This window comes from Pteropus vampyrus, unplaced genomic scaffold (genome assembly GCF_000151845.1).
Source record: "Pteropus vampyrus isolate Shadow unplaced genomic scaffold, Pvam_2.0 Scaffold541, whole genome shotgun sequence".
NCBI lineage: Eukaryota > Metazoa > Chordata > Mammalia > Chiroptera > Pteropodidae > Pteropus > Pteropus vampyrus.
The window spans coordinates 1,130,965-1,157,825 of NW_011889322.1; the positions used below are offsets into that span (position 1 = coordinate 1,130,965).

The following is a 26,861-nucleotide window of genomic DNA, read 5'->3' on the forward strand; positions in this document are numbered from 1 at the left end:
TATTTCAACTACATAGTCCTTTTAAAACTTATTCTTGTTTTGTTTGGTTTTGAGGTATAATGTATATATAAAATCCACCAATTTTAAGTGGGCAATTCAACAAATTTTGAAAATTTCAACCTCTGTGTCATCTCATTATTGACATCTGTTGTCTTTTCTCCTATGAGTAGAGAATTCCCTGGTTCTTTGTATGTCCAGTAATTTTGGATTACATCTTGGATGCTTTGAATACTGTGCAAGAAGACTCTGATTCTTGTTTCAATCATATGGCAAATGCTGATTCTTCCATTTTAGCAGGCAGGCAACCTGGTTGTATTCAGGCTTCAAGCTCTGATGTGCTTCCTGGGGCTTTAGTTCAATGTCAGTCCATTTTCACATCATGCATATGCTATTCCATCCAGTCCTATATGCTGGCCATCTCGGGTCCAGTCTGGGACCAGAGTAACCCATAGTTTAGACCTCAAAGTCTGTGATGTGTTGTTCAGAGTTAGATCCAAGTATATTTAGCTCAGAGGTGAACCCAGGAGGTCATAAAAATGTTATAAGGGTAATTTTCCAAACTTTTCCTCTCTGGTTCCCCCAGAGCCTTCTGGTTTTCTAGGGCTCCTTCTTTTAGACATTCTGCCAGAAATCGCCCTGTCACATACTTCCTGCAGCTCTACCCAGAGTCTTGCCCCAGGATCTTAGGAAGATTGATTTGATTTGAGCAGGCTTTGTGTGTTTGTATGTTCCATCTTTGCATTCACATGGCTCATGTCGATTGGATGTGGCTCTAACCAGAGAGAGAAGTTCCTCTCCATCATAATCCTAGGCTCTTGACGGCTCCTATTGCTGCCACTGTCAATGCCATCACCTCTCAGGGATATTTGGGGGGACTAAGGTGTGAGAAATGGAGAAGAAATGGGGGACCCCCTGCACACTCTGAGGGCCAGGAGGATTCTCTTTCTCCCTTTGAGCCATGTTTGCAAGCTTCTCTGATGCCCGCTCTTCCTCTGTTCACACAGGGCCCACTTGTGGGTTTTGAGCTTTGTGGAGACAGACTAGGAAACACCAGAGGAGATGACAGAGGGTCACTGGCACTTTGGGTCCTGGTTTTTGCCAGTCATCCTGGTGCTGTTTAATTTTCTCTATGCATTTCGCTTAGGTCTTTAGCTGCGTTCAGTGAGAGAGACAAGATAAAGTAGGTTTACTTCCATCTTACTACAACAAGAAGGGAGTCTATGCAATTTTTGTCTTTGTAATAGACATGTAACGCTCTCTCATTGTAGCTTTAATTTGCATTCAGTTTTAGCTAATGAGGTTGATCATCTTTTCCTATGCTTATTTGCCATCCTTATATCTCCTTTGGCAATTTCTTTGCCCATTTTTTAAAGAAAATAAACTTTTTTTTAGTATGATTTTATATTGACAAAAAAGTTGCACATGGTACTGACAGCTCCCTGTACACGACACCCAGTTTCCCTCATTGTTCTAATCTTACATTAGCATAGGACATTGGTGACAACTAATGGACCAAGACTGGTATCTAATTATTAACTAAAGTTGATACTTTATTCAGATTTACTCAGTTTTTACCTGATGTCTTTTTTCTTTTCTAGGAGCCCATCAAGAATACCACACATTTAGTTACCATATCTCCTTAGTTTTCTCTAAACTGTGATAGTTTCTCAGACTTTTTTTTTTTTTTAATGATGATGACCTTGACAATTTTGTGGAATATTGAGGCATCTGTAGAAAATCCTTCAGTCTGGGTTTGTGTAACCTTTTTCTCATGAGTAGACTGAGCTTTGGGTTTTGGAGAGGAACACCACAGAGGTGAAGTGCTAGTCGCATCACATCATATCAAGGATACGACTTCTCACTATTGATGTTGACCTTGATCATTTAGTTAGAGTAGCGTTTGCCAGGTCTCTGCACTGTGAAGTTATTTCCTTTCTCTTTTTTCATGCTACACTTATTAGAAAGCAGTCACAGTGCATAGCCCTCACTTATGAAGTGGGAAGTTCTCCTCCATATTCTTGAGGGCAAATTAGCTGCACAAATTATTTTAATTCATGTACACAGGAGATTTACCTCTCACCCCCATTTATTTAGTCAATTATTTATATCAGTATGGAATTGTAGATATATATTTTGAGTTACAATCCAGTACCACTTTTTGTTGTTCCAGATTTGGCCCTTGGGACTCTTTCGCTTGGCTCCTGTGTCCCTTTGGCATGCCCCCGTCATTGTGCTTTTGCCCGTGTTTTATTGAGTTGTTTATCTTCTTATTGGGTTGTGAGAGTTCTTTATTCTGGTTACAAGTTTTCTATCAGATATATGTACTGCAAATATTTTCTCCTAGACTGTGAATTTTCCTCCTTTTATTTTTGTGGTGGTGGGGGCAGGTCACAGCTTTATTGAGATAAACACACACCATACATTTCACTCATTAAAAGTGTATAATTCAATGCATTTTAGTATATTGACAGAGTTATGCAACCATCATCACAGCTAGTTTTTGAACATTTTCATCACCCCCAAAAGAAACCCTACACACCCTTTATCTCTTCATTTTTTACAATGTCTTTTGGAGAAGAAATGTTTTTTAGTTTTAATGAAGTCAAATTTTTTTTCTGTTATAATTTGTGCTTTTTGTGTCTTAAGAAAAATTTGCCTAACCCAAGGTCATTAAGATTTTTACCTATGTTCTCTTCTATAAATTTTGTATTTTACCACTTATATTTAAGCGTAAGATCCATTTTGAGATGATTTATGTGGTACGAGGCAAGATGCAAGGTTCATTTGTTTGCCTATGGATATCCAATTGTTCTAGCATCATTTTTTGAAAAGATTATCTTTTCCTCATTGAATTACCTTTTAGACAAATTACCTTCCAGATTTGGCCTTATAAATTGATCACTTATATCCAAGTCTATTTCTTAACCTTCATTTAAAAGTTTTGTTAACATTGTAAAATGCCTGGAAACATACAACCTACCAAGACTGAGTCATGAAGAAACAGAAAATCTGAACAGACCGATAAGAAGTAAAGAGATTGAATTGGTAATCAGAAATCTCCTAGCAAACAAAAGGTGGCTTCAGTGATGAATTCTACCAAACACTTTGGTAGACTGTATAACTTTCTGCACTGACACCAGTGGCTGTGGCCATATGTTTTAGTGACTTCTTCTCTGGTTGATTTGTAGACACAACAAAAGAGCACAGTGGCTTTGCAGATTTTTAGAATTCACTGACTGCTATGCATATCTGTTCCTTGTAGTGTTAGGCAGTGTTGCTACTGCCTGACTTCCTTTGGGCACTTCTAAACTATTCATCAGGTAGTTTAAATATGCTTTGTTATTTTAAAAAAGTCTTCTAGGGTCCAGATACAAAAATAACTTTAGCATTTAAAATGTATGCACCAGACTCTGACCATTTGAGGCAATACTGATTTGTACATATTAGTTACTGCTATCCAGCAATCATGTGTTGGTTCTCACTGTAGTCTCAAGACTGTATAAAGCTATTAAGTTGAATGAAACTAATTTTTTTTAATTCACTTGAAACTCCAAGGATTTCCATTACAAATTTGTAATTCTTTAGGCCTTTATAAGTTTTATAATTTTGACCAAACATAATTGGCTTATGAGATGAGTTAATGAACTCTAACAACCTATGGGCTTTGAGTTGCTTCTCCATCTCACAGGTTGAAATGTTTATCACAAACTCTTGGCTTGATTTGATGGACACACATCTCTGAAATGCTGCTCAGCCATTGTGTTGAGTGCAGTTGGCCTCTCCTTGGGTAGGTGCTGAGAATTGTACTTACTCTAACATAAACTCTGCTTCTTGAATGAGATAATGCCACTTCTCTGGTGGCGGGTGTTTGAGTTAGATAGAAGGGCATACCGTCTGTTACCGATGATGTCAGTGGAGGCTTTGTAAATGCCACTTTAAAAGTTAGGTTGGAATTTCAGTTCTCTGACTATTGTGGAAGGCAGGGTAAGTTAAGCTGGTCTTAATCTTCTTTGAACGCCTTTCTCGAAAACCATGCTGGCAGTGCTAACTCACTCAGTCTCCTCCATTTGCTCCCAGTTTTCCCAGTGCTATGATTGTCATTCTCCCTTCTGCCTCTGGAAGAACTTTCCTTTAGACCACTACCTCTGGTCTTTAGAGTTTAATTTAAGGCACTTCTCCAAGAATCCCTTCTTGATGAGACAAGGGAGGTAGCTGTACCCTAAATATACACTACTCATTTCTTAACCTTGAAAAGTCAACTCATGTTTGTCCATACAACTGAGCACTGATGTATTGCATGCAATAGCAGTTGAGAACACAGACTTAGCCTACAAAGTTAGATTTGAACTGTGGCCCTGCCACATGACCGACCTTGAAGTAATTCCTCTTCTACAAAATGTGGGTAATAACCATATCTACTTTGTAAATTCATGATTATTGAATGATGTGATGAATGTGAAGCACTTAGCACAGTGCCTAGAAAATTACAATACTCAGTGAAGTTAGCACTTATTACTAAGAACAAGAGATTACTGTGGACAAATCAATAGACCTGAAATAAGATGTATTCAGCATAGTCTCTGTACTTACCTACGTATTTCTTTTTCTGGAACAGCTGACTTTAATCTTCCTATGTTATCTCTTGCTTCAGAAAGGGTGAAATGAATATAATGAATCTAGATATAATTCAAGAAACTGTAAACACCAAGGAAATCAATAGGGAACAAAGGTATTCAAATGAGAAAAAGAACTGTGTCTTAGAAACCCTTGGGTTGAAGTAGAAAATGCAAGCAGGGTGCGTTTTTTTAAACCTGCTGTAGGGCCATATGGTTGCTGAATGTGTTGATGCTGGTTTTAAGATTCTCGAGTATTTTAAACTTGACATGTTATTTTTTTTAATGATTTCAAACATCATTTCTTTCAGAGCCTTTTCCCAATGTTGCCGTAATATTGAACAGATGGCTAAGCAGCATTTACATTTGCATTTTGCAATAGTGCCATGTCATTTGCAAAATTTCTTACCAAAAACCTGTGATTCTTTCTCTACCTTTTCAGAATGGCTGCGATGAATCTGTCAGTAGGTTCTTCCCAGAGTCTTGGGGAGGTGGTAGAAATTGGGATCACATATTGCTGCTGCTTTTCGATTTTAAGTTGGTATATTTTCATGTTTTATATCTACTGTTATTAGTACACTCTCTCATCTTAAACAGCCCCTTCTATCTAAAAGGCTGGAAGTCCTCATTATCCCTTTGTAATAGGAGTAAAAATGAGGTAACATTAGTGCCAAAGACAATCTTGATGGTTATACCAGCCCTTTCACATCACCCTGTTTACTTTTCCATAGTCACGTGTCATTATCTGAATTGCCCTACTCATTCATTTGTTATCCAGCTCTGTCATAAAACGTGATAGGCTCCATAAGAGCTGGGTCCCTGTCTGTCTTATTTTGTACTCTGTCCCCAGCACCGGCCCGGCTTTGGTGCCCAATTATCTGTGAAGGAAGGGATGAGTGAACGAATGAATCCACAAGGGACCGTCTAGAAACTGGAGTTCTTTCACAAGCAGAATATGAGTCTTCTGAACATGATCGCTTTCTCTGACCCCTTTTTACTTTTATTTTACTCAGGTTTATTTTTAAGAGGGTTTTTCCAGGTTTTTCTCTACATAGTCTTTACTTCCTTGTTTTCAGTGTTTTTTTTTTGTTTTTGTTTTTTTTAATGAAAAAATGACTGTGTGTTTATAAATAGACAGGTCCTCGGAGGCTTTTTTTCCTCTGGAGGCCTGGTGGGGTTGGTGCCAACATAAAGGCATTTTCTTACCTAACAGACTGAAAAGACACAGGAAGTAGGGGAGGCTGTGTTGATCAGAATTGACTCTAGGCATTTTCTTTTAAAGGCATGGGATCAAAAATAAGCCCACCAATAACTCTATTAAGATTCTTTGCTTTTCTCTTTTTAAATGAGGACTGCTAGGGTGCCTGCATGGCTTAGAGGGTAGTTATGTGGCCAGCCACACTGTGTCTGACAGCTGGCTTCCTGGCTCACATTTATCTGGGTTTGTCCTGGATCACTGCTGTTCCCAGCCCATGAGCTGCGTAAAATATCTCCATGACTTTGGGCTAGGAACCAGTGCAAGATTTGTTCAGTCCTAGCCTTGCACATAGAACAAATAGGAGACACATTTAGTATTGAAGGTTACACTATGCCATATTAGAAAAGGACCATTTGCTTTAATTACTGCCAAGTGTTGGCAGGTTATTTATCAGTAGAGTAACAAATTCTGTCAGCTCAGAGGTACAGTCAGAGGTGAAGAAACACTTTTATTGCTACAATCACGTGTCTAGAAGGCATTTGAGGCTTTACCAAGTAGGTCTTTATAGATATTAGAGTTTCTCTGAAAAGGGGCAGGAGCTTTATCTCTGCTGAATGAAAACTTTGATTTTCCTAAAGCCAGAATTACAAAAGGATTTGAAAAGGGAGGGTTTTTGTACTGTGGGTTTATGTTTCCCACTTCTGAGCCTAGATTTTGCCACTGGGAAGCCCATGAGAAGCCTCATATGGTGCTCAGAGGGGGAATGAATGAATTCCAGCCCAAATGCAGGAATGAAAAATCTTTTTTTTTTTTAATTTTGTTCCTGGCCTTCACAGTACTTGTGTGTGTGTGTGTGTGTGTGTGTGTGTGTGTGTGAGAGAGAGAGAGAGAGAGAGAGAGAGAGAGAGAGAGAGAGAGAGAGAGAGAGAGATTGGTTTATGCAGGTGAGGTTTGAAGAACCAGGAAGAGAACATAAAAGTTAGCAGCTGGAGTTTAATCATTATCAATATGGTAGGATTAATTAAGTCCAGTGAAGGTATGGAATTTCAGGGACTCCTGTATTGCCACCTCACCTGGGGAAACATTACCTGTCTCAGCATGAAGCTTCATTTATGACGTATTTTCTACGACAAGGCTTTATATTATAAGATTAAGTGTGTAATAAATATTGTCTACATGTAATGTTTTCTTCAACGATGAGTTTAATCCTTTGTTTGCTGTAACTTGTAGCCATGTAACCTTCCTCTCTGTGAAAATAAATACTATTTATTATCATAAACAGTTTTCTCATTATGTTTCCATGGATGGCATCTTTTATAGCTTGCTAATTATAAGCACACAACTGAAGTGCTTGAATTTAAATAATGTTAGCAAAGTTGTAATAAATTTCCATGTCAAATACCTTTATCAATTATTAATTAAAATTTCTCAAATCTCACCCAATTAATCCGTTTAATTTATTGGATGCTGTAATAATTCTTATCTCATACTTGTAGATTGGTACTTTTAGAATATTTTTTTTATTCTCGTTAGGGTTTTTCTTCATAAAGAATTCATATAGACGTACAGTACTGTACTAAACCTGAAGTTATAGTAATTTACCAGTCAATATTTTATTAATCAAAAGTTGGTTGGAAATGACCAGTCTTAAAGTTGGAATGCACTTAGATCTGTGAGTTAATAACTTACTTCCATGCAAATAGTCACTTTACTTCTGGTCGGATGTGTAATCGGCCATGCCCACTTCTCTATTTGGATGGCTGTAACTGTGAAAAGGAACTTCCAGGAAGCTAAAATGACCCCTGTCCTTTCCCCCGTCAGTCTAGATTCCCTTGTCTGGAACAACCAGGAATAAGTTTGAACCTTTTTCCATAACTTTGATTTTTAAATATGTAAGACATCTAATGTAGCCCATTGAGCTTTTCTCCTTCCTGTGACAAGTTATGTCCACTTTCTTCAACTGCTCCTCAAGTGTCAGACCCCTCATTTGTCTTGCGGTCCTTTTCTGCATTTGTGGAGTTTTTAACTCGACCACAAAGGTACACATTAAACGCATAATTATTACTAAGAGTAATAACTCTCTCATTGTGGAAGAAAAAAATACTAGAGTTTCAGAGGTAGGGGAGGGGGCTCAGTTAGTCCTTAAATTCTCTCTTGATTGACAGAGACAACATGCTCGTCAGCTGAAGATCACAGACATAGTGCCCCATCCCACGTTCCAGACCCCTTACCGCATTCTGGTTTTCTCCCATAACATTTCATCTTCTAATGTACTATATAATTTGTTATTACTTTACTGTCTCCTTCCTTTTGAATCTAAACTCCACAAGGGCAGTAATTTTTGTCTGCTATATCCAGTTGTAAATCCCTATTGTCTAGAACATGCTGGTTACATAGTAAGCACTCAGTAAATGTTTGTTGAATAGTACTGATTCAGGTGAGGCTATTTAACTAGCTCCCAGTCCATCTATCTGTATTAGCAACCAATTCATACGTTTCTGTCTCACCCACTGGGAGATCTTATAAGGCTTTGACAGATGCCTTGCAGAAATCCAGACGCATCACATTTTAAACCAGGGGAATTTGTAGAAATAACATCATCTGTCTTTGTGAATCCACATTGACTCCTAGAAATCATTGCTTTCTTTTCTAAGTACTAAAACACCCTCTATGTAATTCTAAACTAAAATAATTGTTCATATTTAGTGATTGGCTGTCATGTGGAAGGCACCCTGCCAAATGCCTTATATGTGTTTATGAATGCATCCCCTTATTTAGTCCTCACATTTAGTAGGTAGTAGTTTTATTCTTTTTTTTTTTTACAAATAAATGAGAGAAAAGAGAGAATTAGGTAGCTTCCCCTGGGTGGGGAAACATGTGTAACACGTTGCAAGAATGGATTTGCAAAACCCCTCCTCACGACTGCACCATGCGTCTCTGCTGTGATTTTTGGGACCTTGGAACTAACTGAAGTCTGTAGTTTTGGGGATCCTACCTTAGAAAGAGCTAGAGCATTTGTCTTTTCCCGATATGGCCACGATTTCTTAAAGGTGGTGGGTCTGTGGCCACATCAGTAAGCTCCTTCAGCGCCATTAATGCCTTTTTTTTAGGGGCTGCCATGTAATTGGTTAATAGTGCTTTCTTAGTATTGTCACCTAACTGGAGCGTGAATTCCCTCTTTAATTCGTTCTGTTCTTTATAACTTTGAAGATGGTTCTTAGTGTGAAGGCAGAAAGACAATAGAAGTTGAAACATGCTTTTTTTCCTGTCATCTGTTAACTTTGTGCTATTTTATAATACACTGTCCACTGAAGCAGTGGCCAGCTTTTTCTTATTCTTACTCTTTATACCACCTTACAGATCTTTCAAGTTTTCTCTCTGGTTGCATGTTTCATAAATAGTCTGTATCATTTACTCCTTTACGATGGTAAGTGTCTAGGTGTTTTTTTGCCCTAAAGGAAGGAATTTCTAAACATCACCTACTTTCCCAGTATTAGAAAACAAGTTCATAGTCAAACATTGCACATTAGTCATTGTATTATGTCAGAGAAGAGGCTTGATAGATAACCGAGTGATTTTTTTTTTGCCTTTTCTGTAGACTTTTAAGCCATAGTGTTAGATAGAAAATAACCTTGACTAATTTTTATTCACATTGTCTGATTTAATTTAACTGCGCTTGTTGATATTTATCACAAATGATCATTTTTCATTAAATCGTTCCAACATAATCTTGGGTGTGTTTTCATTATATTTCCAGTCTTTTTTTCTTTTTTAATATATAAACATAGTTAAAATTTTCTCTATTGCAAAGAGAGATTGCCTTATGATCAGTTTCATACTGTAACATCTACCGAGGAAAGCCAAAAAAGACAAGGCTTCTGAAACCAAAAAGCGACTTAAGCAAATGGATTTCTTTCTGACTCTTCCCAGTTTACAGAGGGTCTGGCACAAGGCGTTGGATAACCTTGAAGAGAGAGTGTCTGTGTTCCCTCCATAGGGGATCTCACCATAGAAATCTCAGCATAGTCAGAATGTGGTATTTATTTCTTATCAAACTTTTTGTCCTGCAAAACTTTGGTTTTTGTCCCTCTGGATTGCAATCCAGGGGACTTTGTGATAGTGGTGAGGATATGAATGTAACGAGTATCTTCCCACGGAGCCTCCCACAGAGGCTCTGGGTCAGAGATGGACAACAAATGGCTAGCCCTCTTTATAGTAGGGGTCTAGGAGCTGATGTGTCCCTGAATTGCCCAGCAAGGGCCACCAGGAGATGTTTTACCTGAAAATTCAGGGATGAGTAGGCCCGTCCAGGAGCCTCTGAGGCCTGCTCTGATAGAAGAAAGGGCAAGTGTGTCTACTGACATCCAGGTACACCCCCAAGTACCCCAAGTTCCACAGGTGAATGAACTCCCTCTGCGTTATGCTGGAGATGCTTATGAGTTTTGAAGGAAGTGAGCACTCTATAGGATTAGAAGAGAAAAGATAAAATCCTTTGTCATGATGACAGCCCTCCTCCCAAGAGCCTGCAAATATTTTCCAAGACTAACAGTTAAGCAACGCCAGTAGAGTCAAGAATGAAAATTCTGTAAGTGTACACAAATACGAAAAAGTAAAAAGAAGAAACTCTGTAAAATGTGGCATTGTAGATAGATTTGTTTAAAAATGTAAAACTTTGAGTATTAAAAAATTCTCACCAGCCCATTAAAATGTACCACTTTCTCTTGTTCCCCAGTGCTGCCCCCTCCCACTTCTTAGGTAAGCTTCTTCCCTGCGCCCCAGCTGATTTCAGCCAGATTTCTTTATTCAACATTTATTTATAGCATTCATTTATAGCATATCTCCTCAGAGAGCTTACAGAGAAACAGATGATGTTGGCCATACACAGAATGAACTCTGTTCTGGGGGTCAGACTGATCTGATATCTTTTTAGAAAGGTGAGATGATAATGGCAAAAAAGACTCCTAAGAACATCACATATTAAAGGTCCTTTTTTTCTTTTAGCGAAATGCTAAAGTAAAATTAATAGAATGTGCCAAAAAGAATATTGTCAATATATAGCATGACTTTCACTATTTCCAATAGTCATTCCAGCTCATGGCTAAAAGAGCTGGAATCAATTATCTGTCTTACCGTGGGACACAAATTAGAGCCGTCCTCAGAATCTTTAATTAGTTCATGTCTTCAGCCACATTGGCTTAGTCTTTCCATCGGGTAAGCTTTTGTGTTCAGAATTTCACGATTAGAAAAGAAAACCATGTTCTCAACTCTAAATGATCATCAAATGTGTTTTCGATGAACATTTTTCTTCATTATTTAAAGAAAAAAAAGATGTGTGATAAGGATGGCATCTCAGGGAGACTTCTACCTACAAACAACATATTATTTATGAGATTACAGGGATGGGATGCAGGGTGGGATTCAGGAAAATGTTAAAAAGGAAATGGTTCATTTGGGCCATCTTGCTGATGTCTGCCTACCACGTGAGGGTTAAATCACATCAGCATCATCCCTCTTGTCTGAGCCTATGTGGTTATTCTCTTGCTAAAAGCAATGACCGCACAGTTTTAGATGACGGAACTTGGAGGTCTTGAAGTATTCTGTCAATGTCAGATTATAAATGGGAGGCATGTTCGTTATTACTGTTAGTGCTATCTTTCCCCAGTGTTGACAGGACGGTGTGGAAGATGTCCCCAGTACGCAGTCCTCGGGCACTTTATTGAGACATGACCCTGTGGAAAAGCACTCAATATCAATTAGTGATCAGGATGTAAAACCACTGTCTCTGGCTCTAATCCTTTTATGCCATCAATAGCTTTTTGACAAGGTCAGTGTGCTAACAGACCACTTTCTGAAAACCAAATGCACTCTTAACCACAAGCACTGATTGAGATCACTAATTTTTATTATAAAAATAACAATTGAAGACCTTGTCCTATGGCTGAGAATTCGATAGAAAATAGATTAACTCTTTAACAATATTGCCTCTTGCTAGGAGGCTGATACTCTCTAATTTACAGAGACCAATGTGGAGATTAGGGAAGTCATTTAACTTGCTAATGGTGTCTGTACTCGTGATTATAAGCTTAATTTCAATGAAGTAAATAAATGGTGATGTTCTAAGAATTTGTCTTTAAGGTAACTGGTGAGTTTTTATTTTTGTTTTTGTTTTTTTGTTTTTTTTGTGTTGTTTTTTTTTTTAATTTTAATAAAGCAGGCATCACTTTATAATGTACATGACCAGCCATCATTTTAAATAGTCTTATTTTTTTCAGTATATCAGTCACTTATTTATTCATTCAACAAACACCATCGAGTGCCTTTTATGTGGAGCCAAGCACTCTGCTACAAACTGGTCATAAACATGTAAATGAGAGACACCATATCCACCATAAGACCTAATACAAGTAAATAAGACTCCATTTCTCTCATTTTGTTCTTTTAGTTCAGCATAGTATTTGTTAATACAAAGAAAATCCTGTTTCAAAAGTTAATGTAAAGGGGGATAGGGAGAAACTAAGGAGTTCAGGGCTTTGGAACAATACAGATGGTTTAGAACTAGGTAAAGGTGATAGATTTACAACATTGCAAACATACTAAATGCCTCTGGATTGTATACTTTAAAATGGTTGGGTTTCTGTTGTGTGTCTTTCATCTCGATTTTTTTTTTTAAGTTAATGCAGTTTGTGGTTTGTTTCTCTTGATATATTTACTTGGCTTTGTATTACATGTTAGAGTTGGAAGGTATTTGAGAAGTCTAGCTCAGTCCCTTTTAGGTATATTTTTGTATTTTTCAGTAGAATTTGGAAGATTTTTCTTAAAGGTTTTGAACATTTCTTGTTAAGGTTATTCCTCATTTATTCTTGATATTGTAGGTAGAATTGTTTTTTCATACTTTTAGTTCATTTATTGCTGCTACACAGAAGAGCCGTTGAGCTTTGACTGTGTAGTTTGTATTCAACCGCGTTTTATATTCTGTAGTTTCATATTCAACCAGTGGAGTCTTTGGGATTTTTCTGGGTATATGATAATAAAATCTGTAAGCTGAGATAATTACAGTTTTATATATTTTCTCTAGTAATATAATACCTTAAAGGGATCTTAATGTTAATTATTAAACCATTTTTCCATTCCTGGGACAAATCCCACTAAATTCCCACTAATTCTTATAATATTCTATTGATTTATATTTACTAATAACATATTTAAGCTTTTGCATGTACCTTCATAAGGGATATTGATTTATTTTCTTATGTTAGGTTTCTATACTAATTTAATAAAACAAACCACACAGCTTTCCAGTACTTTCTACTCTGGAAGAGAAAATAATACGGGAATTAGTTCTTCCTTGAAAGTTTGAAATACTCCACTTTAAAACTACCTGGGCTGAAGCTTTATTTGAATATAATTTTTTATTTAATTTAATCTGCATTTTCAGGTTTATAGGTTTAATCTCATTTTTCTTTATTTCTTAAGTCAGTTTTTGTTTCAGAGAGTTGCCAACTTCATCAAAATTTCAATTTATTAGTATTATGTGCTATTTTAATAGTGATGTCAATATTCTCTTATAATCATCCCTCCCATATATTTTATACCTTTTTTATATCAAATTATGTTTATTTAGGCTTTCTTTTTATTTAATAGACTTTTAAGTGACTTTCTGTTGTTTTGGGTAGTATATTCTGTTTTGGTTTTTAAGAAATTACATTTTGGCTTTATAAATTTTACTGATTTTCATTTTATAAATATTTCATTGGTTTTCCCTATTTGTTTTCTTTTTGTATGTCTCTTCTGATTTTAAAATTTTAATGGATTGCTTAGCGCATAAATTTCCTTTTAAAAAATAATGAAAGCTTTTAGTGTATAAACTTGCCTCTAAATATCTTTGGGGCATCCCATAATTTTGTTGTACAGTATTTTAATTTTACTTTTCTCTAAATATAAAGAATTATTTATAAGTGTGTGATATCTGTTTTACTCCAAGAATACTAGGCGATTTTTTTGTCTACACAGTGTTTAATTCATAGCTTATTATTTTGATAACTTATGGTTAAAGAGTCTGGGCTATAAAACAACTACTTTTGGAATTTTTTTGAAGTTCATTTGTAGCAGTGACCACTTCAGTAACTATCTCATGTATGCTTAAAAAGTTGGGATGCCACCTAGCATTCTAAGTACATTATTTCTATCAATTTAGCCTTATTTAATTTTATTTTTCAAATTCTCTATCTCTTCTTATAGTTATGTTTTGGTTTTGTTTTGTTTTGTTTTGTCTTTTTTGGTGGCGGGGAGTCCTTTGCCTATTAGGGAAATTACGGGTAGATTGAAGACTCCCAACCATAATAATTCTATTTCTCTTTCCTTTTTCCTAGCATACCTTATTTTAATGCTCTGTCAATGCCCTGCTTTTTACTCATCTGTATTGTGCTCTCCAATTCGTTTCTTATTTTGGTATGAACTGTCCTTTAGTTGATATTGACATTGCCATCATATGCTGTCATTTGGTTTGCATTTTTATGATATATCCTTATACACATCTTATCTGATTATCCATCCATCCATCTCTTTTGCTTATTTTTCCTCTCAATGTATAAATGTCTAGATGATGGTGGTGACAGTAGGATCAGAGAGCAAGAGACAGATGTAAATAGCAAGACAAATGGTGAGCAGATTCAGGAGATGAGGAAGGGGACTGATGAGGGTTGAAGCGGGGCTTCCAGCTTGGGTGAGTGGGATTAGAGAGTAGCCCTTGGAAGGGGAGGTGCTAGGTTGGACGTATGATAGGCTGAATTTGGAAGAAAATTGGCTGGCAACCTCCTTGTTTATAGGTGACCCTAGCTTCAGGTGAGGCTGGGACACAGTCATTGGGTGGGATTTCACATAGAATTATGATGATTCCTGAATTTGAACACAGATCCTTGCCCACTGCTTTAATGGCATTGATGGCATGCCTAATTTCTTTGTATCCCAGTTCTTCTGTAAATCAGGAATAGTAAGACTTATTTTAAAACACTTGTTTTTAAGAGCACGCATGTGATAAAGTTTTTAAATGCCTGAGGGCCTGTTGAGTACTTGCAGACAAAGGTGTTGTGACTTTAAAATAATATTATTTTAGAATGAAAGTTTCGCATTAAATGTGCCTGATGAAGAGTTAAACTGTTTTTGAAAATAGGACCTGTGCAGCTTCATCTCTTCTGCAGTGGAATGCCATTTCCCACTGATTTGATGGAGCCTTTTCTCCTTAAGCCGTGCTTGCTTCTTCCAGTGCTCTGTGCTTGGCATGGTAATTAGGGACTTCTGCTCTCAGTGACAGCACGTTCCTGGCTATTTCTTGAGCTATACACTAAGCCCTCACTTAGTCATCAGTAGGTCCTGTGACTTTAAGTGAAACAATCCATAACAAAATTTTACCACAAGCTAATTGATATAAACAAGAGTTAAGTCCGTATGGCATCTCATCAGCATTATAACAAAACGATGTTGAACGAAGCGACATCATCCGAGGACCAGCAGTACTCAGCTCCTTCCTCCTCCCTGGCAGAGTGTGTGGTGTGTATTCTTAAGTGGTAGGATTTGGGGGAAGCAGTTCAGTGAAAAGGGAATGTGACAGACAAGGCTGTAGAGAGGAAAATGAGCTGGGGTTGCTAGCTTTTAATTGAAGTTTAGTTGGAAGTTCAATGAGGTGAGACTGTTATGACAGATTTCAAAATGTAATGATAGCAAAATGGAGTGGGTTCATCAAAGTCAGAGTAAATACTGAGCAACAGCTCAGCAACTCAGCATGAAGCAACAGCTACAGCCCCTCAAAAAATGCGGAGTAATTAAAATTTGCATTGTGCAGCCCTCCTTCTCAGTGGGTACCTTTCCAAGGAAAGCAGTAACTTCTTTGTAAAAAATATAAACACAAATTTAGAGATGTAAATTATATGCATGTTTTAATCTTGTTCATAAACACTGAAAGTTTTAAAATGTAAATATAATCAAAGTACACAACTACGGCTGAAACCAGGTTTGAGAAAGACCTCAAGAAGGTGAAAGGCCCTCCAGTCACGTCCACTCCACCCCTGCCCACCCCAGCCCTACCCACCTACCCCCTTTTGCGTATTTGGAAAAGAAGGGATGGAATTCTGTCCTCCGATTGCTGAGCACCAATCCTTGTCTCTCATTTGTTAGTGTCACAGAAGGAATGGTAGTTTTAACCTTTTCTCCCCACTTCCTCTCCTGTCACTTCTTCCTCTAGTCTATGCATGTGATATTGGAGATTAGTGAGTAAGGCACAAGTTGACTAAGCGTTGGGGAATTTGCAGCATAGAAAGGATGAGGAAATTTACCCAAATACTATCCAGGGTCTTTTATTTCCATACTTTAAGTATGAGAATGACCTCTAGTTGAGCCAGTTCTAAGGGTTGAGCTTAGAGAGATAGCATGAGACAATAGAAAATTTACTGAACTGCTGTTGAAGACATGCGTGGGGTTCCACCTCAACTGCCATCTGCTGCCAGGCAACTTTGGATAACAATGCCCTCTGTGCCTCTGGACCATGGTTGCTCCATCTGTTAAAGCCGCTGAGTTGGTCTAAAATGAGCTTTAAGTTCCTTTTAAATCAAACTTCCTATAATACTCTGCCTCCTGCATCCACTCCAATCCAGATGTGGTACCCTCCTTAGGTCCCCAGGTGTCCCCAGGAGCCAAGAATGTCCCAGAGAAGGCCCAAGATTTTCCTCTACAAGGGATTATCCATCCCATAATTGAAGGCCAGGACTTCCTGAGACTGTTGGTGGCAGCCCTCTGAATTGGCTTCACTTCTCCCTCTTCAGCTTTATGAGGGGCCCTCCCAGTAGAGAGTGACCTGATGTCATTCCAGACAATGAGAACTCGTGGTTGGAGCTGCCACTGAGATGACCCAAAGTAATATCCTGCATGTCATCTACAGTGGTGAGAGGACTTTGAACAGGGTGTCTATACTGCATTTCTCTCAGTGCATCCCTTTTTTGGAGTAGAGTTGTGGAAATGTAGAAGATTATAGGGGCAGATACTCAGAAGAGCACCTGCCTTTTGTATAAATCTTTTCAAATGAAATTCAAGTGTGGTATTCAGGAGAAGCTTAGCTTCAAGGAATCAAACCCCAAGTTTAATTTGAGGAGTCTTCTTAGTATGTTGGATACTTGAGTGAGTCCACCAGGAGAACAGGAAGTCACATTTTCATCAATCATTTTAAGATGTAAAATAGAAAGTACACTGAGAATTTAGCATTTGCTGTGCCAGTGTATTACACAGGAAGAAAGGGCTGGGACTTGAAGGGAGGGTAAGAGAAATGGTTGTGGGTTTGAAGAAAAATTTTCCAGTTATTTCCACCACTGAGCTGCAAAGGAGCATGGAGCCCCTTGCCTCACCGAGGACTTTCCAACAGCTTTGTGGTGGTTCCTGAGGCGGCCCTGGAAAGGAAGCAGGCTGGGAACAGGTTCCAGAAAGTGCTCTTGGTTCCAGTTTGATTGGAGTATCAGAACAGTGACATTTCCAGAGCATTCTGAGATAAGTCATTGGGGATGGGAGTGAGGTTTGCTAGATGTGCATCTCCAAACAGGAACTTTTAGGAAAACAGAAAGAGGGATGAGTGTAGGAAAGGAATGAAAGCGTAGTAAAAGCATTTGGGCCTCTTAATCCTGTCATGATATCTGACACTGTTTTTCTTGATTTGTAAGATAATGCATGTATGCTGTGTTCATGCACTATTAGCAACAATTGCCATGCCTCACACTTTTTTTAATGATCTTTTAATAATAAGACTAGAATATAGTAATCTATACAAAGATGATGTTTTTTTTATTTTAACTAAAACTTAGCAAATAATCTATAAGAAATAGACTTCACCTAAAAGTTCTCAAACTATTGGATTAAAGGCCTAAATATAAAAACTAATACTGTAAAACTCTTAAAAGAAAACATGGGTAAATATTTATAACCTGAAATTTGGAAATGGCTTCTTAGATGTGACACCAAAAGCAAAGCAATAAAGGGAGGAAAAGAAGCAGAAAGATTGGACGTCATCAATATTAAAAATTTCATGAACACTAGTAAGAATGCGAAAATACAGTCCACGGAATGGAAGAAAATATGTGCAAACCATATACCTGATAAGGGGCTAGTATCTAGAATATATAAAGAACTCTTAAAACAAGACAATAAAAAGACAAACAACACAAATGAAGAATTGGCAAAGGATGTTTCTCCTTTGCAAATGGCCAACATGCATGTAAAAAGATGCTCAACATCATTAGTAATTAGGAAAATGCAGATCATAACAACAGTGAGATACCATTTCACACCCAGTAGGATGGCTGCTATCGAAAACATAACCTGAAAATAACATTTGCTGGAGAGGATGTAGAGAAATTAGAACCTTCACACATGGCTGGTGGGAATGTAAAATGGTACAGCCAGGGTAATAAATAGTGTAGTAGTTCTTCAAAAAACTAAGCATGGATTTGCCATATGAGCCACCACTTTGGCTTTTTGAGTTATATACTCAAAAGAATTGAAAAAGAATTTGAAAGGTTCAAACAAAAACCTGTACACAAATGTTCATAGACGTCCTGTCATAGTAACCAAAGTGGAAACAACCAAAATATTCATTGATTGATGAATAAACAAAATGTGGTATGTGTGTGTGTGTGCATATATATACATATATATATATGTACACACTGGAATGTTATTTGGCCATAAAAAGGAATGAAGTACTGATACACGCTATAGCATGGATGAGTCTTGAAAACATTGTCTTCAGTGAAACCAGCCAGACACAAAAGGCCACATGTTGTATGATTTCATTTATATGAAATATTCAGAATAGAAAAATTCAGAGACAAAAAGTAGATTAGTAGTAATAAGGGCAGGGAGAGGAAGGAATGGGGAGACACTGTTTACTGGGCCTGATGTCTCCATTCAGGGTGATGAAAGCCGAGGACATCATGCTGAGTCGTGGTCAGTGTCATTGAACTAAAAGGCCAAGAGAAGTATTTCTCTGAAACCGCACTAGGCACTTCTACCAGCAAAAGCTGCTTTCATGTCCCCGCAGAACCACTCCTGTACTCCGGGCCGTGTAACCCACAGCAACCACACAGCATCTCTGGAACTGACAGCGTTTCCCCAGAGCTGTGACCTGAAGCCACCATTCCTCGGAGCCCCTAACATCCTCACGGCCCAGGGCAGCGTGGGCTTCAGAGCACGTGGCTCTGACGCATGGCACCAGCATGCTGTGCAAGTGTTGAGAGGCTGTTCTTCCTTAGTCTTTCAGGTTTTGGCCCATCAAACCAGTAAATCTAGGCTTTGAGGACAGTGGAGTGGCCAGACCTTTACCTCGCATTTGGCAGGGCCGTCGCATGTGTTCAGTAGGCTGGCTGGATCCGCTTGGCCGTGGGGGCGTGTTTCTGCACCTGATGGAACCCAAGGCGAGCAGCGCTCATACTTGCTGGTCATGTCCTGCTCTCCTAAGGGCCTGTGCAGCTTGCAGTCACTGTGGTGGGGGCCCCAGAGTTGGCCTCTGCGGCGTGTGCGGTGCTGCTGGCCTGTTCATGGTGCACAGTGGGGCAGGCAGAGCAGTCACATCCATGATGGGATCTACCCCAGAAAGGACAGGAACTTCTTGGCAGGTCCCCATTTGGGTGTTCTCCAGTCCAAACTCGGTTAAGTTTGGAAGCTTATGTGTCTTCTTTTCTTTGTAACCATAAATCTAGTTTCTGAGGCTGAATTTCTTTTTCCTTTGCTTTCAGGAGAGTAGATCTGGAGAAACCAACAGCTGTGTGGAAGAGATCATCCGGGTAAGGATATTCTTTTACACATTTTACCACCTGGTCGGATGTAGATTCCAAATAAGAAGGAGTCACATGGCTGCACCGTCAAAGGGAGCCCATTGTTTGTTTGTTGTTTGATGTTTACCTTTGCTGAGGGTGAGCACATGAGTTGCCTAAATGACACTTTACAAAACAACGGTTCTTGTAAGAAACCTAGGAGCTACACCTCAGTCTGGTGCCTTTGCATGGGCCGAGGTAACACCATATTAAAGTGATCAGCCAGAAGACAGAAGAACAGAGCTGAGATGAAAAATACGGTTGTGTGCATGTTTGCTGCCCCCATTAATCAGCCTCCTATTTAGAAGGCTGTGCTTTGCAGTCAGGCAGGGCGGCCTTGTTATTTTTCCTCTGAAACTTAATTGGAATCAGAATCACTCCAACAAAGAGGTGTCTGAGTGTCTGAAAATTTATTTCTGTGTTGTTTCACACGTTATTGTTTTGCCGGTTACTCCTGTAAGCCTGTCCTTTTCATCATCATCATCTCTAGCAGATGCCCTCTACCCTCTGTGAACCGTTTCACACGCAGGTTCACATAGGTCGGGCTGTTCCACCATATCAGTGTTTTCCTGAGTATCCAAACTTATAAGCAGGATGTCACTTTCAACCCATATTTTTTCTTCACTCATATTTTTTAGGGGTGTAACCTAATAATTTACAGTTCTCAGAAAGCTGATACTACACGAGGCAAAACACCAAGGCAAATTAGGCCAGATGGTATGGCAAGTCCCTATAAAGAAAAGACCTTAATTCTAATATGTTTCTAAGTTTTGGACATCCTCTGTACTTTTCTTGAATTGCTAGCGAATTACAGTAAAATAATTATTTGGTTTAAAATTTTACATTAATTGTCAAATTGTTTTCAGAGGCAAGATTTTTTTTTTTTTTTGGAAAGCATTATGTTACAAATAAATCTTTTAACTCTCAAGTTGATCAAAATAATTAATTGAAGTTTGAGTCATTGAATTCATGCTGATTTTTGTTTTTCTGGCAGAGATTTATATAGAAAACAATTGTCAATATGGGTAGCTTCATTTCTGGCATTTAAGTATATGTTAAGCAAAATATACGTTGTATTTTGTATTTATGTTTTCCCCATTCTTGGGGCTTTGTATCAGATTAAACAACAGAGTGTAAAATGCTGATACACTGTTCCTGTTTTTCTTTTTCAACACGCTTTCATGTTTGGGTCCAGATATTCATTGTTTAGGTCATCTTCCTTTGATTGGTTATGGTGCTTACATCTGCAAATTGATAATACCAGAACACATCAGTCCCCACTTTAGTGTTGCTATTTAAAAAACCCTAACCCTTCTCACTCTTTCTTATCTTTTCTGAGGATATGGAAGAAATCTATCATGTGACCTTTCTTCTCCATACTCCAAACAAAGCTCAAAGTTTGAATAAGAGCTTAAGTAATTCAAGTACCAAAAAGATATAGTTTAGATAATGTAAAATTCACTTAGAATAAAACTAAATGCTGCAGCCAAAAGTTTAAAGCATTATTTCTTTTTTCTTAAGAGAGCTGATAAGAGCCTTACACATCCCTGGCCCCCTCCTACCGTCCCACGATAACTGACCCCTAGTACATCATACCACTGGTCTGCCTCTGCCACAGCCCACCTGAATCAAGCATGGAACAAAAGGGAAGCCTGGACCAACCAGATGATTGATTTATATGCATATGCAAGTTTAACGGTAGTGGAGATGATGCCATCATTGGAAGACAGCTGATCTCTCTCAAGGTTCCACTCTTCCTTGAGCAGTGGTCCAGGATGGGAGTACTATAGACTTGGAGGAAGCAGAGGTAATGGTGGTGCTGGTATTGTCCAGGGGAGCCTTTGTCTCCATCCTCACCTGTCAGCCTAAGGTATTAGTAGTAGTAGTCGGCATTTAGGGACCTCTTAGAGGAGCATGTTTGTGCTCCCAGTTTTTCCTAGACTGTTTTTATGGCTGTCTCCTGCCTTCTCACTCTAGTCATTCTCCAAGATCGTCTTTCCCCTCTTATCCTAGGCATGTCCTGTCTTTCAAATGCAAGCACAGGGCTCCTTCTCAGTTACAGCCTATCGTATCTGTTGTGTATCCATCAGACATCAGGATTGCTTCCACACCGTGGCCCCAGTGTCTGTCATGTAGAATACACAATTTTGTTGAGTGAATAAATACATGAGTGAGTGACTGAAAGAATCTCTAAAGGAAGATGAATATAATTGTGGTCGCTTACAAACATTCCATTTGCCTAAGTCGTGGGCATAATGTACTGGTGTTTTTGGTGCTGGGTCCCCATAATGTACTGGTGTTTTTGGTGCTGGGTCTCTTTGTGGAGCCTAGCTTTCCTTGTCAGTTTCTCACCCCTTGTGATCAGCTCAGGTAAACCAGTTGTGATCAAGGGCATCAGAGATTCTTGTTACTTGCAGCCATTGTATTTAAGTGGCTCTCCCTTATTGTGAAGGAACAGCAGGGTCATGAAAAATGCCCCCAAATGATGAAAATTGAGATATTCCTTCAACAAGTATTAGGGTACCCTCTCCAAGTGGGAGGTCTGGGAGAACAGCAGTTAGCCAGGCAGACATGACCTCTTGCCCTCTTAGAGCCAACAGTGTACCCGAAGATATAGACACTAACAGTTTTTAAATCTTATGCATAAATGTAAAATGTCAGCTATGATAATTACTCAGGGTTTTATGAGAGCTTACTCTTGGATACATGACCTAGTTTTGGGTCAAGAACAGCTTTCCCAAGGAAATCAGCCTTAGGAAAAGAACAGTGGGAGTTCCAAGCAGAGGAAATGGAGGAGCTTGGCTGGTTAGAGACTCAGAAAGGACAGTGAAGGCCAGAATGGCTAGAGAGCAGATGGATAGAGCTAGGCAGGAGAAGCCCAATATGCTGTGCCTTCTCAGTGGTGTTCTAGATCCCGTGAGCACAGGGAGGCACTGAAAGATTTGAGCAGAGAGAGGTGTGATCAGGTTTGCAATTTCAATGCACCACTCTGGCTGCTGTGGGGAATAGATTGAGGGGAAGAAGGAAGAAGGAGTGGGAGGCTCTTGCCACTGTGCAGGTGAGAGGTGCTTTGTGGGGCACTGACAGACATGGGAACATTGAGGGAGATGCTGCTTTCAGGGGGAAGGAGGAAGTTACAAATCAGTTTTTAGACATGTTGAGTTTGAAGTGCCTTTGAGACATTTCAGTAGCATGGAGAACGTAAATGGACACTCACAGGTCTGGAGCTCAGAGCAGAGGTCTGAGCTGCAGGCCAACATAATTAGCATGTTGGTAATGAAGCCATAGAAGTGGGTAAATTTGCCTGGAAAGGGACTAGAGACTGAGAAGCAATGAGCTTCTACATTCTAACATTTCAAGGCCAGGAAGAGGAAGATCCACTGGAAGTGAGAGGGAGTGACTAGAGAAGCTGAGGGGGAATCGTGACAGTGAAAAGTCACAGAATCCATGAGAAGAGAGTTTCAAGAGAAATGGTGATAGAGAGTCACCCAGTGGGCTGGACCACAGAAGGGTCATGGATGACCTACTGGAGTGCTGGTTCTGTGGAGGGGACTGGGCAGGATCCGGACTTGAAAGAAATGGAATCAGTGAGTTCAGAGACCTCTTGTGAGGCAAGGCTCTGGTTTCTATTCAGGTCCCTTTTCATTTGCAGTAAATCCTATAGTGACAACTACCAAATGATAAGGAGCTAACATTTATGACATCTAAGACACTATGTTCCTTGCATGTGTTAACACATTGAACCATCACGGCCACCGCAGGAGGCAGACACTACTGACATCCCTGTATCACAGATGAAGTGACCAAGGCAAGGAGTTAAATACAGCTTGCCCAAGGTCACAGAGTTAGTAAGTAGTAGGGCTGGGATTTTAACGAACGCCATCTTGCACCAGCACCCTCTCTCTCTAACAACGCTGCTGTTTTATTAAATTAAGAAGCCCCCTGGCTCATTAATGAAAGCACTCAGGCATTTTGCTGTGAATGGGAGATTTCTCCTTTCCACGTGTTCATGATTCGGAAGTGCCAGTTCATGCATTTGTGCACTTGAATTCACAGTTTTTATGGCCAGTGTTACCAACCTTATCTTGAAACTTCTTTTTCTCTCACCTGTCTTATTTTCGCTGAGGTGACTATTTTCACATCATTTGAATATTCCATTATGTTCTCAAGTGTAATTATTTTTTATTCTTACTCAGAGAATTTAATCCTGGGACCTAATAAATCTATGTATTATTGCAAAATTCACTTGACCAAGGGAGAAATTATAACTGAGTTCTATGAAGATGGGCTATAAGGGCTGGAAGCCCTCATGGCTGACATATGTTTATAACAGACAGTTTTCTAAGTTACATAATATTTCATCCTGAAAGTTCCAGTGCTGTAGTACTTAGGTGATTTTGCAGCATTATCTATTAAGGTAGGATGGCATTAACATTTGTTCAGCAAATAAAACCCATTTACAACTTAATGGAGTTGTGCAGGGCTGGAATCCAGGATGCTCACATTTTATGCAAGATGGCCTTAGATGGCAGTTGAGGGTCAATATACAGCAGAGCAAGCCTTCGTAATGACAGACCAGCACTTGGTTTCTGGTTTGGACTTAAGGGATGAATTGAGACAATTTCAGTACAGCATCTGAGCAGATTACTGTATTGCTTTCATTTTTAGTCACTAGTTTAAGGCCAGTGTTCTGTGAAATATTCATGATAAATATCTACATAGAGTTGCATTTCTGTTTATAAGAAGGAGAGAACTGGTCCTTATTTAAATTCTGGAGATCCAAACCAGTTTCATGACACTATCATTGAACAGACTTCTAGCAAATAAAGGGAACTTATTTTCCTTGGATTTCTAGAAATTTAGAAGCCTCTTGGGCAAGATTCCAGTGTAATCCTGGGAGATTATGCGTGAGGGGCTGTTGGCATGCATATCATGATGCTCCCCAAGTGTTCAGACCCTGGCTAGTGGCTCAAGAGGAACCTTATGCTTAATTGTCTATGTGCTCTGTACTCTAGATGAAAATATTTTAGCCACTCTACCAGGACATAGAAGCAATTGAAGTGTCCTATGATAGATGATTGGCTAAAGAAGTTGTTGTACATGTATTACTCAGCCATAAGAAGAGATGAAATATTGCCACTTGCAACAACATAGATGGACCTTGAAATAATCATACTAAGTGAAATAAGCCAGACAGAAAAAGTTGAAAATCACATGATATCACTTATATGTGGGATATAAACCTAAAAGCAACAAATGAACAGGACAAACAGATTCATGGACATGGACAATGGACCAGAGGGTAAGGGAGGGGGAGGTAGATGGGGGGAAAAATTTAAATTGTTTCTTCAATTAAAAAAAAATAAATAAATAAATAAATAAAAAGAAAATATGTTAGCCACTCCAGAGAGACTGAAAGACAAAGAGGCATTTTAAGTGACCTATTTGGGTCATTTGCCCAGCAGACTTGGGTCAAATCTTTCCTGCTTCAGACAGGCTTTTTCTAGCTTATATTCTCTTCTTTATAAATTTATTTCATTTGTTTCAAACAGTAAAGATTTTACTAGTGACAAAACAAAGCCCACAAATGGCAAAATCAATCCGGGTATAACTGTGGAGGAACTCTATTAATACATCCCATTACCTGTTGTAAAATAAAATCCAAGCAAAAGTCAACCGGATGTAGACCTAGAGAAACTCACGGAGCAAAGCCGACAGGTCTTACCCAAATAAATAACCTTCACTTGATGGTATTTTGTTTTGATTTTGATTTTTGCATTTTTAATAGATGTTATTATATTTGTACTTTTGGGTGAAACCAAAAGCCTTACTTAAATGGCTCCATTTCTGCCTGTCAGGGGTGTCCTCAAGCCTGTGTGGCTGTCCCACAGCTGCGCCTATGTTTCTGGGCCATTTGGTTGCACTCTATAGACTTTGTGATGACTGGATGTGTTCAGTTTCTAACAGCAGGGGCAAGAGGCCACTGTAATTCAGAATCTGTCCTGAGCCCAGAGATCTAAAAGCTCCTGTTGGAAATGAATGGCTCAGCCTTTCTGTATCTCCCCATCTCACTCTAATCTATCCCATTACAAATCACAAAGGCATTTACAGAACCATGGGGATAGAAACCAGGGGGTGTCAGCAGCCCAGGAAGCTGAAAGTCCTTGCAAATGTATTTTCCGCCCTACCAGTCAAGGGTGAGTTTTGATAACTCAGTCAGTATCTTTTCATGGGTATTTGTTAATATTTTACTAGAAGGAAGAGGTATGCAAAAAGAGTGTTAACAAAAGCTAGATGCCACTGGCTACCATGGAAACCAGTGGTGCTGGGGGCCTCCTGCTACACTCAGGCTGGCAAGGACCAGGAGAGGTGCGTGGAAAGTATGTTGGCTGACAGGCTGCATGATTGGCCGAGTTTCTGGAATGTCCAAGACACAGCATCACAGGTTTTCAGAACGATACCGGGAGAATGTCAGCACTACATTCAAGGACTGAGGCATTAAAAACACTTGATTTTTTTTTCCCAGTTGACATACAGTATTATATTGCTTTCAGATATACAGCATAGATATTAGACATTTGTATAACTTACAAAGTGATCCACCTGGCACTAAACAGAGTCATTACAGTATTATTGACTACATTTTCTGTGCTGTTCTTTACATCCCTGTGACTGTTTTTACAACTGCCAATTTGTACTTCTTAACCCCTTCCTCTCTTTAACCTATAACCCCAAACCCCTCCCATCTGGCAACGATCAGTTTGTTCTCTGTATCTGTGAGTTTGTTTCTGTTTTTGTCCATTTATTTTGATTTTTAGATTCCACATATAAGTGAAACCATATGGTATTTGTCTTTCTGTCTGACTTATTTCACTTAGCACAATGCTCTCTTGGTCCATTCACATTATTGCAAATAATGTGGCAAGATTTCATTCTTTTTTATAGCTGAGCAATGTTCCACTATAGTGTGTGTGTGTGTGTGTGTGTGTGTGTGTGTGTGTGTGTGTGTACTACATCGTCTTTATCCAGTTTTCTATCAATGGACACTTAGGTTGTTTCCATATCTTGGCTATTGTAAATAATGCTGCAGTGAACATAGGGGTGCATAGGTCTTTTCTAATTAATGTTTCGGATTTCTTCTGATAAACCCAGAAGTGGAAATGCTAGGTCATATTATACTTTTATTTTTAATTTTTGAGGAAA

The 26,861-nt window shown here is 38.9% G+C and overlaps 1 protein-coding gene across 3 annotated transcripts in view; it reads left to right on the forward strand.

The window, feature by feature from the left end:
* The window catches only part of AFF3 (AF4/FMR2 family member 3), a 431,623-nt gene that overhangs the window by 176,668 nt on the left and 228,094 nt on the right, over positions 1-26,861 (forward strand). For all 3 annotated transcript variants that reach the window (XM_023525221.1, XM_023525223.1, XM_023525224.1), the window contains exon 6: positions 19,581-19,628. In XM_023525221.1, coding sequence (XP_023380989.1) covers positions 19,581-19,628 — 48 coding nt within the window. The remainder of the gene's footprint in view (positions 1-19,580; positions 19,629-26,861) is intronic.